The sequence below is a fragment of the Phaethon aethereus genome (genome assembly GCF_964289735.1).
Source record: "Phaethon aethereus genome assembly, chromosome: 2".
In the NCBI taxonomy this organism is placed as follows: domain Eukaryota; kingdom Metazoa; phylum Chordata; class Aves; order Phaethontiformes; family Phaethontidae; genus Phaethon; species Phaethon aethereus.
In genome coordinates this window covers 105,735,488-105,749,120 of record NC_138582.1, presented here as the reverse complement: position 1 = coordinate 105,749,120, position 13,633 = coordinate 105,735,488, and the positions used below count along the sequence as shown (strand labels likewise).

General features: G+C 44.0%; 1 protein-coding gene across 1 annotated transcript; it reads right to left on the bottom strand.

Moving 5' to 3' along the window:
- Positions 1 to 44: 44 nt before the first annotated feature.
- Positions 45 to 13,052, bottom strand: LOC309402602 (putative 2-ketogluconate reductase; the record flags this gene model as incomplete). The annotated part of the gene is given in 8 exon segments (XM_081996463.1): positions 45 to 310; positions 7,101 to 7,256; positions 8,131 to 8,241; positions 8,451 to 8,508; positions 8,510 to 8,630; positions 10,777 to 10,948; positions 12,680 to 12,905; positions 12,909 to 13,052. Coding segments are annotated over 8 exon segments (1,254 nt in total).
- Between the last annotated feature and the right edge of the window lie 581 nt (positions 13,053 to 13,633).

The following is a 13,633-nucleotide window of genomic DNA, read 5'->3' as shown; positions in this document are numbered from 1 at the left end:
CGTGGAGACCCCCGGGAGACCCCCCGTGCCCCGCACGCCCGGTCCTACCGACGGTACCGCTCGCCTCCCGTTGAGCCGCGGCCACCCACGGCCACGCACGGTCCCGCGGCGCGGCAGGCAGCACTCACCCGTGCCAGCCCCGCTCGCCGCCGCCGCCGCGTCCCACGCCGGGCCGTGGGAGGGCCGGGGCCGGGGCGGAACGGGGCCGCCCAAGCGGGGGCCGTCCGTCCGTCCGCGCCTCCGCCGCGGGGCCGGCCGGGGGCCTGCGGCCCCCCGCAGAGGCGCTCCCGCGGGCCGGCGGTTGAGGTGACTGGGGAGGAGAGGGGATGCCGGGGTGCGGGAGGTGAGCCCCAAGCCCCGCGGCGGGGAAACGACTGCAGGGCTGCGGCAGCCCCGGGCCCACCCCCGCCGGCGGCCCGCGGGCACTCGAGGGGTGCCCGGCGCCCGCGGCGGGAACCGCTCCGCGCCAAGTCCTCTACAAAATGGCTAGTGAAAAGGTATCGTATAATAAAATGTCGTAATAGTGATACAAAAAGGTAAATCGTTCTTGTTATCCTGGTGATGACTTTTCAGTGTCGTTTGCTTGCATGGATTTCAAGTTCAGGCAGTTAAACTTTAAAGCAAAAACTCATTAACTAGCAAGATGGAGTTAGAACACACTAACTGGATCCTTGGTTAAGCCTACTTGAATTTTCTGCTTTTGAAAAAAAAGCAACAAACCCTAAAAAGCTTACTCATTCAATCAACGGCTTCCAAGTTTGCTGACAAGACGTAACGAGTGACCTTTTAACTTACTGCCCAGGGTACAATGCCTGAGATCAAAGGACCATTGTAAAGTCCCTCTCAAAGGCACAAGCCATTCTAGCTATGCATCAAGGAAGGAGCTCTACCACTTTTTAGTACGGAAGGTTGAAAAAAGAACCAACTTAGGAAGGACAACACGGTAGTTTTTGCCTTTGTATATCGAATCAACAAATTTGAATGAACAAAATGAAGGAGCAATTAGTCAGACGAGCCAAAAAAATAATAGTCAAAGGAATGATTTAAGCAAAAATCCAGGACATACATATCAAATGTCAAGAAATGGGTGTGTTATGTGGTTAGATGTGGAGAGAATCAAATGGCTTTGAAGCTTTTTTGTGTAACTTCCACATCTAATTTTCAAGTTGTGGTTCAGGAGCTGATATATGTCTACAGGAGATATACCTGTATAGCAACATGTGTGACAGAAGAGGTCAGGAAGCCATTTATATTTTGAGTGATTGAAGAGCCATTCAAATTACTAGGACACAGAATGTCACAGAAAGTAGAGTGAGGGCAGCAACCAAACAACAGTTACCACAAGCTAAATCTGATTAAGGTAAAACAAGATGAGAGTGTTGCACCAGTGAACTATCACGGTCTAGGTAATTTGTAGAGTACCTTAAAGACCTCCATGTAGTGTCTTAAACTGAACTACATAGTGTTGCAGTGTGCTGTTAATTTTCTATTATTGAAAGGGATCTATTATACCAGCATTGTGACAAAGTTCTCTGAAATTAATAATGTCTGTGGGTATGGGGAGAGAAGTATTGCACAGTCTGCAAACTTCATTCCCATTATTAAATATTGCCATTGGTGTCCATGTAATGCTGGAGGGCAAGCTGATGCTTGCAGTGTTAATAAGGTGCTTGCATAGTAATTGTTTCTTAGGATTAGACTGCTGAAGTGTTGTGTTAGCCTAAATGACTTCTGTGTGATGTGATGGAATGTAATACATTCCCCCATTGGGATGTATAGACTAGCTTACGCATGAAACTGGGTAGGGTCATGCATTTCCCATGTCTACGTTATGTATTATAAAGCAGTATTATATGTGACCAGGATTCACAGGACAAAAAAAGCAGATATTCATGAGTTCGTTGTTTCAGGCAAGGCCAACTCAAGCGATGCGCTTGTCGCTGACTCTAAACCGTCATAAAGTGCTATCACTCACCCGTCTGCTTGCCATAAGTAAGGCCAGCTTTCACAGCAGACTACTATAGCAGCACTTTATGCCAGATCATGTACTGTTTTCCTATCAAAATGCTTGAAACAAATCTGAATCAACAGAGTGAACTGTAATGGATCATCCCTTTGTGGCCACTGCATTTTTTGATCCATTTTTAGTAGTTATAAGATTGTACGTATTCTGTTTTCCAAGCAATATCTAAGTAGAGTAGCAAAGATGGGAAACAGCATCTAGTAAGCACAGGAAGGTTTCTTTAACTGTATGTCAGTTAATTTGATACTATTCAATAAACATTATAGATGAAGGAAAGGCAGGAAAAAAAGGGACATTTTTTGCAATGTAATTTGAAAAGAGAGGTAGTCGCTTCCCCAAGACAATTTGAGAAGCTGTCCTTCAAGTGCTGATTTTCAGTCTGTGGAATGCCAAGTCGTTAGATATGCTGTGTGAGTCAATCCATCACTCCAACGACTGACAGGTATCCTGTTTAGCACTGACTGTGTCTTCCTGTCCAAAGCACCACAACGGCAGGGAGCACTTCTGTAACTAATCAGCCCAGATTCTTGAAATCACAGAATCATTAGGGTTGGAAAAGACCTTTAAGATCATCGAGTCCAACCACCAACCCAACACCACCATGCCCACTAAACCGTGTCCTGAAGTGCCACATATACCAGTGATGGTGACTCCCTGGGCAGCCTGTTCCAATGCCTGACCACTCTCTCCGGAAAGAAATTTTTCCTAATATCCAATCTAAACCTCCACTGGCACAATTTGAGGCCATTTCCTCTCGTCCTATCACTAGTTACTTGGGAAAAGAGACCAACACCCACCTCACCACAACCCCCTTTCAGGTAGTTGTAGAAAGCGATAAAGTCTCCCCTCAGCCTCCTCTTCTCTAGACTGAACAACCCCAGTTCCCTCATCCACTCCTCATAAGACTCGTGCTCCAGACCTCTCACCAGCTTCATTGCCCTTCTTTGGACATGCTCCAGCAACTCAACGTCCTTCTTGTAGTGAGGGGCCCAAAACTGAACACAGTATTTGAGGTGTGGCCTCACCAGTGCCAAGTACAGGGGCACAATCACTTCCCTACTCCTGCTGGCCACACCATTTCTGATGCAGGCCACGATGCTGTTGGCCTTCTTGGCCACCTGGGCACACTGACAGCTCATGTTCAGCCGGCTGTCGACCAGCACCGCCAGGTCCCTTTCCGCTGGGCAGCTCTCCAGCCACTCCTCCCCAAGTCTGTAGCATTTCATGGGGTTGCTGTGACCGAAGTGCAGGACCCGGCACTTGGCCTTATTAAACCTCATACAGTTGACCTCAGTCCATCGATCCAGCCTGTCCAGATCCCTCTGCAGAGCCCTCCTACCCTCCAGCAGATCAACACTCCCACACAACTTGGTGTCATCTGCAAACTTACTCAGGGAGCACTCAATCCCCTCATCCAGGTCATCAATAAAGATATTGAACAAGACCGGCCCCAGAACCGAGCCCTGGGGAACACCACTTGTGACCAGCCGCCAGCCGGATTTAACGCCATTCACCACAACTCTCTGGGCTTGGCCGTTGTGGAATAATTGCTGGAGGTGACCTAGAAATCTAACTTATATCCATATTTAAAGAAAGGTACAGCACTGAAGAAGCTTCCAGGGTGTAGTGCAGCTGGTATGCAAGGGATCCGTTCCATGGGAGTTCCCTGGGCCTCTAACCTTAGATGTTACCACACCAGGGGAACTTGGTGTGCTGACTCTAGGAGGAACTGTACGGAGGCTGGAGCGGTGTGGAGACACCGTGGCCAGGCTCTGTGAGATATAGAGAACTTGAAGGTACAATGGAACTGATAAGCTGCATATTCACTACCCTGAGCCAACGGTCTCTCATGTTTCTGACGAAATGCTGTACTTGGAGTGAACTTTGCTTATTATAATATCATTATAATACTAAAACGCACACCCCTCTCAAAAGTTACCCACCCCCCAAGGTGCGACCCCTCCTCAATGAGCTTGCACACTGAATTTTTTCTAGTCTGTACCTTTAAACGTGAAGTGAGAGAATTCTGAACCAATCTTGATAAAGGTATGTATGACTAGAGTCACTCAAGCTCCACCTGCAAAGTAAAACACTATAAAATAGTGTGAAAAGAGCTGGATGTCAGGGAAGACACCACCACTCCTGATTTTTAGGATCTGCCGATGGGCTGACCCTCTCTTCCCCCCCATTGGGACGTCTTTGGGTAAGATTCAAACACTCGGCTATCCCGAGTGAATCCCCGGGAACTTTAGGAATCTCTATATAGAGTTGTTTTATTACCCCACGCATGTGTAACCCAGCTTTATTTAATTTATTACATGTGCTTTGTAGGCAGTGAATTTATCACCGGCAATCCAAAGAACTTGTGCATCTGTTGCTTCAATAAATCGCACTATTGATTGACTCAGCCGAGTGTGTTGTCCCTGAACGCGACCGTACCTCTGAGTGTGGCCGTGTGAGTTCAGGAGGAGTCTGGCTGAGCAGGTCGTGTGATGTTAGTAGTGCATCCGGACCCGTGATAGTCCAACGAAGGTGCGACCGGACTACTAACGCTGACTTTGGGCATCATGCAGAACCTAAGCTCAGCCACCCTCAGTCCTTCTGATATCTGAGGATCGACTGGAAAGCAAGGGGGTTTAGTTTCTGCCAAATTGCTCTGCCTCTTAACGCAACAGCCGTCCAGCCAGTTCTTTACTCAGTGAAGAGTACACCTGTCTAAGCCATGAGCCACCAGTTTCTCCAGGAGAATGCTGTGGGAGACAGTGTATCTTCAAAAGTAAAAGTAAAACTCCAAGCAAATGCCAAGCATGTTCTATTGTTTTATGTAGAAGTGAAATGAAGTACTGTATCTGATTTTATGTTTGCTGCTTCACGTCTGGAGAAAAGTTTGCATATGCAAAACCTTGTATGTTTTTTTCCACTTTTAGGATATTGATCTAATAAAAGGTGTTTTTTTCTCTCTGCTATTTTAGCTTCTTGTAGCTGTGTTTTCAGCTCTGTAATTTATTGCTTAGCCTTTACCCTTTTGTTTTGAAAGAATAAACTTATCTTTGTCAAGGTCATACAAGTGACAATGAAAGGCATACAGGGCACTCGTACCTCAGAGAACAGGTTGGTACCTGGGACAGTCTTGAAATTCTTCCCAGCCAACTTGCTGCTCCTGAAAAGCTGCAAGAGTTGGTAACATCATCATATGTTGAACTTGGTGGAAGGAAGTGTCTTTTGGCAAGCACCAGTGACAACCTTCTGCAAGAAAAAGGACGTGGAAATGGCTCTGTGAAGATGCACGAGACTACAGACAAAATCCTAGATGCACTAAATGGCAACTTTGCTATACCTTTTACTGATAGATTAAATAATCATACTATCCATAAAGTCATACTACATAATAAAATGCACAGCACTGCCACTTTGAGTTGTGTATTGGTTTATTCGTCTTTTGGGCTTGTATTAAGACAACAGAGAATACATAATTTGTATAATTTTTGGATGTATTAAGAATTTAATTGTCCAAACTGTACTGTCACATTCTCAACAAGTAATGATAGCCCTAACCCAAAAAAGAAAAGTAAAAGATCCTGAAATTATCCCCATAAAGGATAGTCTGGAAATTCAACAAGACCTAGCTGAATGGGAAGAACCCAGAAACAATTTCGGAAAGTATTGAAAACTCCTCAAAATGGAGATCTCTGGTTGAAGTTATTTAAGTGAGACTTAACTGAAATATGGAATATTTACTGTAACTCTCAAAGGGGGCAATTGTTACATCTTAGTGGATTACAAGCGACTAAAGGAGGATTGTGAAAGAATGAACAACTGATAAAGGAGCTGGTAAAATCTTGCACAGCGGCCCTGAAGAATGAACACTGTGATTAAAGCAAGGAACTAAAAGAGAGAAGCATCTGTTGACTCGCTGACTGCTAAAACAAGCTGCCTGAAAGTAACCGCATTATAACGTAATTATAATGATAAAAGTAACTCCCCTCAATATGCTAAAGAGAAAAACAGTACCCCCCCCAACCTATAGGAGCATGCGTAGTGTGTTAAAGCAAATTGCAAAACTTTTAGCCAATCCTGTATTAACAAACATTTGCCTTCCGTGTTGTGGAATGTATAAAAAGCGGCCTCGTACTAGCCTGGCTGTGCCAGCTTTGTGGATTTAACCACCTAGCACCCCACTCTGCGCAGACATGGCGTAAAAGCAAATATCTCGACTCTGTGTTTATCGGCCCTCTGTATACCGGGTGGAAGAACCCATCTTTGGGACAACACTGTTATATCTTGTTTCAAATATAATTATTCCTGTGAATGTCCAGAAGCAGTGATGCAAAAGAAAACGTATAGATTTGGATATTAATGCTGCATGTGTTTTTATAGACTTTTGTGTTCCCACTAATTCACAGAATGGTGCTGGAGGCTTAGAGGGCTTCAAGTGTTCTTTCAAATATTTGTACAAAGTTGAAAACCTGGAGGTAGACCGCACATAAATTTGGTATTACAAACATAGTAGCATGTTCATCTTGAAGACTAATTTTCCTTAGTGCTAGTACTTTAATTTGTCTTCTAAAATCCGATCTGCTTTGAATAAGTGATTTTGAGTACGTTTCTGAAAACTGACTTCTGCCTCAGTATTTTGTGTCTCAGGAGCTAGTTTAAATGGAGACTTCCATATGGAAAATCAATAATATTTCTAGCCAGGTAGCTTACTTTGTTGGTTTTGATAGCTAGTACAATGGGAACAAAGTGAATTATGTTATCTAAAATGACATTTGCTTTAGGATTAGGGAGTCTAGCAAGAACTGTAGGTGCATTGGCAATGAGAAGTTGTTTTTCCCAGAGACACTTAAAGCCTGCGTGCATCTATCTATGGTTGGAAGTAAAAAGTAACGTATTCCTCCATTTGCGAGGAAATCAAAATATAAAAGCTGTTTTTTAATGACATGTGAGACCCAGCCAGAGCTTTCTGTGCCCACTTGGAATAGGTTTCTCTTAACAGGGAAAACATAAGAATAAAAGCCTTTAGAGCTGTTGGGGGGAAAGAAAAGAATAAAAAGAGAGCTGTGATATCCTTTTGCACGTCTGCTAGGGAGCACTTCACTGGGTATGGGGAGACCATTAAAAGCTGCTAGCATGTTTTCAGCTGCTTCCTCTGCTATCATGCAGGTGGTCTTGTCTGTTTTAATGCCAAGGTGAGGCATTATAATGACGTTCTTTACTTTTAATAATGTATGATCTCCGGAAGAAAGGAAAAAAGAGACAGTTAAGTTACCTACTCTTTGTCCAAATAAAGAGGAGTCCTACTTTGGCTTTTGTGCTGTGTTTAAATATGAAGTTGATTTAATATAGCTTTACAAGTCCCACTTACATCCACAGAACCTGATCACCTGTGTTCAAGTAATTTTGGACAGTAAAAGGACATGTTAAGAGTTGATAGAGTGCTCTTTTGTCCAGAAACAGACTTTTGCCGTCAGGCAGCAATTTGCACTATGTCAGAAGAGGGGATTAAGCCCTCCTGGCGCATTAACCAGACACAATGGTCTGAGCTGTAGTTATGAAACCCCGCTGATGGACAGCGATGTCCTGGCACACAGGCGTCACAAGAACGCACTCCCCTCAACCCAAAACGCAGCCAGCACAGTTAGCTCCACGAGGCACCGTTCTGCTAGAGGTGTCTTTTTACAGAAGCCGAGTAGACCCTGGGCCCGAGAGAGATATGCAGCCTTGTATGGCAGAAACCAGCCTGCGTGGGGGGGAAACCTTGGGGCGATGCAGCAGGCCGAAGAAGCTTCCACCCATTCATGGCAAGTTGCACCTTCAGATAAAGCAATTTGTAAGCAAGTGAAGCACCAATGCACCTTCATGTGGAGGGGGTTTACTGCTCCCCTCGGCACTCGAGCCCCCTCCTGCTGTTTGCTGGCGCCCAGGCTTCCCTTTGGCCTGTTATCAGAGCCAACATCTGGGCTGCATCCCATTGGTATTCATGGCGCTTTCAGGCAAACCTCCACCCCAGGGGCAGGTGGGGCCGCCGCTGCCAGATCCCTGCCTGCTCCAGGGATGCCTCCGGCCTCTGGCAGGGCTCACGCAACAGCAGCGTTCCTGAGAAATACGCAGAGACGGCAACCCGGGCCATGGTTCCGGGTAGGCGACATCCAAAGCTGCGACCCTGGCAACACCCATCTGCAGAGCTGCCACCCGCGCCTCTGTATCAACTGCTGCACCTGGTTTGGAACAAAGCTGTCTCTGGGTGCCATGGGCAGGTAATGGTCGGAGAGTGGGTAGAAGGGGAGAGAGAGGAATTTTCGCCATGCCTGATCTGCCCTGGGTGTAGGCACCAGCTGTGCAGTGGGTGCAGCACGGTGCTGCGCGTAACGCAACAGGAGCTGGCTCACACCTCCTCGTCAGGCCGGTCAGCGGTTCCGGGTGGTACCTCGGCTGAGGTTAATGAGAGTAGCTGTGGGTTTCACCAGCTCCACCTCTCTTTTTCCCAATGAGGTTGTGTGTCTGAGGTGACAGGCTCACCACCACCACCACCAAATCTGCCTGCTGGAGCACGTTGTCTACCCTTCCACAGGAAGTGGTGCCGACTGCTTGCTCCTCTTGCTCCCTCCTGGTGGGGAAAAAAAGGATCACACTGTATTTCAGGGAATCAGTCACGAAAATATTTTCTTCAGTGATGCCACTGGTATACAAGCTAAAGGATCTGATTATCACATTCAGGTAGCAAACAGGTGGCAAAGGTGAATTTTGTCTCAGCCGGCTGTTTAGGCCCTTCTGGAAGGCTTCCCGCCCTATGGCAGGGGATGGATTGCATGCCTGCCTCTCAGCCACTGCCGTGCAGGGTCCAGGGGCTTCTTTTAAAATCTACAAGCGGACTAAGGCCAAGCACTGGAAGAGATGGCAGCACAGGGTCCATTCTCCAGGAGCCCCTGTGGGGATGCTGGACCTCACAGGATGCAGTAATCCCTCAAATCAGCGTAGCGGTATCCACCAGAACTCATCCCCATGAGCTCTGAGCACGCCGGCGGTCCTCATCCCCTTGGCATCCTCCAGTAAGCCTGGTGTTTTCTGACAAGCGGAATCAGCAAGGCAGCTCTTTGGCACGCTCCCGGCTGCCCCAGGATGTTCACACAATAAAATGTTCAACACAAGAAGTTACCAAAGTAGAGAGATTTTTAGTTTGAACTTTTCACAATAAAAAAGTATACTTGCCATTTCTCCTGTTCTTTGTAAATTCAGCTGCCTGAACTTTGGGAACTAAAGCAGCAATGATAAGAGATTGAGTATACAATCTTCTGCTCCCTATTGCAAGAGAACGGCTTTGAAATACCTCCTCCCTAGCCTAGCAATAAAGAAAGAAGTCACACTAAGAAAATAATTTCAAAGTACCTTTGGACCATATATCTCCTAACGCATGCATTTAATTGTTTTCTTTCAGTGTCCAGGTCAACAACCAGAGATTAAGTGGGTAAAGAACAGGCTGGAACTACAGCCAATTTTGCAGCTTGCAGAGTGCATCTGGCTTCAGCACATAAGTTTGAAGTGTAAATGTACTTTAAAATAAGCAGGCTTTTAATTTCTGTTGCACTGGGCATTGATTATTCATCGGAGCACTCTTACATAAATATTACTTTAAAGACTGAACAATACTAAACAGAGGGAGTTAGTGAAGATCCGCAGGAAAAAAAAAAGCGTTTGTACCTTATCTACTCTTTTTAGAATCATAGAATCGTTTAGGCTAGAGAAGACCTTTAAGATCATCACATCCACCCATTAAAACCTTTTTGCAGTTTATGAAGAAATTCTGAAAGATCTTAAGGAGGGAGTTTACCAGTACTTTTTAAATGTGATTTTGCTCAGCTGTTTTTATAATTTCTGAAGTAACAGGAATGTCAAGCAAGGCTAGACATTTATGGCCTCATTCACCCTTGTGATTTGGTTAGGGCTAGCTAGAGCAGTAACCATTCTGCTGCAGTCTGCGTATAGAGAAAATCACTGAAAAATACTAGCACTGCAGCTTCTCCCTTCAGTCAGGGAGGACTGAAGTTGTCTCAGGGTAGATCATGGTTTATAGGAGTAAACATTTGCTCTGCTTGTTGGCTGCACATTGCCTGATTGCAATGGCCTCGAGTTGTACACAGGGATCTTGCTAACCTTTACATTGAGGAGCCCCTGTGCTGAATCCCTAACAAGGATCAGATTCCCAGATACACAAGTTAGGAGGGGCTAGAAATAAAGGGTGAAATCCAGTTAAATGCTTGGCAAAATTTCTACTGGTTTGAAGAGAAACAAAGTTTTCTCAAGAACAGCTGTCAAGTTAATCAGTTTTCATATTGTGCCAAGTATACGCTTCCTAGTACTCCCGCCAACAAGTTTGTCAAGAGTTTCAACAAGATCACTCCTGAACTTCAAAATATGGGGAAAAAAATTTTAAAAAGGTAGAGTTATGTGTCATTATAGTAAGATATGATAAGAATAAAAAGGTATAGCTTGATTTTACTTTTTCTGTTCACATCTCCAGGAAATCTTGGAATTTCTAATATAAAACCTAAATTAAGTTTCCAAGTGTTTAATTACCAAATAATACTTTACAAGACTGATTTGAGGCGACCATTCTTTTTTTCTTTTGTTTTGTCCCTATTTTGTCCCTATTCCTTCATTTCTTTCTATATTCCTGACATTAATTCCTTGAAAAGGAAACACTGATTATCTAAAAGGGAGTTTCTGCTGTAATTAGGGTCAAGACATATCGTTACCTCTGTGTGCTGTTGTAGTAAAAAACGTTCATTTCAAAAGCTTTGACTCTCAGAGCAATCTTATACCCAGTGCTGCCCATGCCAAGGATCCCCAGAGTAGCTCCGGTAACTTCAACTCCCAGAAAATCGGCTTCACAGTACTCCATACCTGAAGGAATTGCAATGTGATAGCCTGCAAGAAAAACACTCCAGTATGAGAAATTAATGGGGTCCAACACAGAGGAACAAGGCAAAAAAGTCTGGTCATCTTGTGCTACTATAGCACACTTTTAAAGGTTACAAACACACAGTTTTAAATATCAGTGTTTTTTGTCATGTCCTGGGCGACTGCCTGATATATCACCTTTCCTTGCCACACGTATGTGACATTCCCATTTATTCTCATCATACTATAAAAAGTCTTTTGATGTCATGTTCCCTAAAAACCCTTTTACTGCTTTACTCTCATAAAAATATTGCCCTGTTCTGCATCAACAATCAAAATAATTATTGCCAGTAACACTGCAGAGTTTGGGAATGTCATGTGGAGAATAACACCAGATATTGATGTTGGTCTTAAGAATAAGAACAGGTTTCCTGTTCACCTCTGCCACTCTCCTTGGAAAGAAAAGTGTGCCTTCTTTAAAAATCACTGCTTGGTAATTTCTATAATTATCTGTCAAACCTGCAAAATTTTGGAGATTTCTACAACACAGAAAATACACTCAATATGCAGAGAGACAGCACTTATTAGTCTGCTAGCAAGGTGACAGGCTGCTGGTATTTCAGTCTTCCAATACTGCCAGCTCTTCTAAAACATAAGCAGAATATTGTGAAAGTATCGAAAAATACCTCAGGATAAAACTCAGTCATGCCAGAGCAGAGCTATCAGAAATGCCACCAGGGACAGTTTATGTAGATGGGAACAAGAAATTAATCTCCCTTTTAAATCTGTCTTCTCCTTGTGAGATAGCACCAGATGTAAGGGGGAGACAAGTCTCCTTTGAGTTCCTGTGAATCCTATGGTACAGCTGGCAAATCAAAGGCAGGTAAATTTAATAGGATAAATCTGGAGGAGCTTTTCCTGAAACAGGAAGCATTCTAACCAAGCCAAGGGTAGCTCTATTTGGGGAAATGGCAAGAAAAAATTGTGGAAGAAACCAGAAAGGATGCTACTAGCAGAAACTGGAGTAGGCTAATGCCCCCAATTCTGCACCAATCCATTTTGGTCCTTGAATATATGCCCATGCCTCTGCCAGCCCCAGCTTTCAGCATACACCCTTATTCTGCTCCATCGATGCCTCCCACACTCTAATCTCTTCTGCAAGCCTGTGACTGCAGCCATCGTCTGATCTTTGGCACCCCCCACTTTTGGTCAGTAGCACTGTAACGCTATCACATCAAGAAGCACGTCTTATGTCCGCCAAATGTCATAGTCACTGGAAATGTGCTGCTGAAGAAGGTAATGAAATTTAAAGTCTTCATATGTAGGAAGCATGCTTCAGTGTGTTGTTCATCTGAAACAGTTAAATTAAGTCTACAGCCATATTTATTCTAAAAACAAAATTCCAGCTTCTAAGACCACTTGGTCCATAAAGTAAAAAGTTGTATTTGAATCAAATGTGATTAGATTCTGCGCAAGTATTTTCAGCCCAGGCTGGTGGCCTGTGAAAACTAAACTCATATGATATTATTTACACCTGGTTGAAATATATGTTATGTATAATGTAATAATTTAGATATATTTATTATATATAAAATGTATGAAAATACTGATTATTCTATTTGCCAACCCAGCATATTTAGATTTTGATTTTCATATATTATATGAAACTATGTGCACTACAGATAACTCTAGGAAAAGCCAAACTAGTGGTAGGTAAATCTATGATTTTCAGAAGCCACGAAAGAATTGAGATGTTACCTTCCACCAGTCTTCTAGCAGATGCCAGCAGCAGTGCCATCCCAGTATCTGCTGTGCTGATGGAAACAGCACATGGAGCATTAGCCGTCTTCACACCAAAGCTAGCTACAAGTTTCAGATCCAGGTGATCCATCCCTACTCCTGAATTTGCAATCACTTTCAAGTTTGGCAGGCTCTGGAGGAGCTCTTGGTCAATGACTGGTTTGTGCCACCACAAACAGGTCACTTAGACGTTTTTGCTCAGATGCTTTCTGTTTTCAAGAAATTCCTTCATGGTGATCAGGTAGAAATTTTTCTTCAGAATGCCATGCAGTGTCCCATGTAAGCCACAGATTTCCTTTGCCAAAAGCCCAGGTCTCTCTCCTCCTCCCATGATTTGCACAAAGAAGAAAGACACAACGTGTCAGAAGACAGACATATAATTATTTCCAGACATTTTAAAGAACAATTACTTTCATGTCGTATTTCCTGACATCTATGGCAATGAATCTTATAAACCACATATTTAGATAAGGAGGTGAACAAACCACGACAAGAAAGCAGCTCTTTTAAGTATACTACCAATTATACAGACACACACAGAGGTATTCACATAAAGTCTGAATAAGTTCTGTCTCTCACGGTCTGTAAGGTTTCATATCACTGCCACCAAGCTCATAACACACAATTATTTCTCATTAACCACTTAGTTTCAGACCATCAGTGGTCTGGTGCAATAAATTTCCTTCCCTACCCTGAAATCACGAGTTACCTTGTCTAAGTAGTTTAGAAAAATGTTGGACCAAATCTAGTTCATGAAAATAAATTGCACAGCTTCGTCATGAACTTTGAGTTACCAGGTTAATTTTTAAATGCTTCATTGCAGAGATTTTTGCAGCCAGCCTCCTGTCCTGAAGAGACACCAGTGACTCCTTAACTCCAGTGCCTTCTCCCGAGGCTAATGGTAAGTTAACA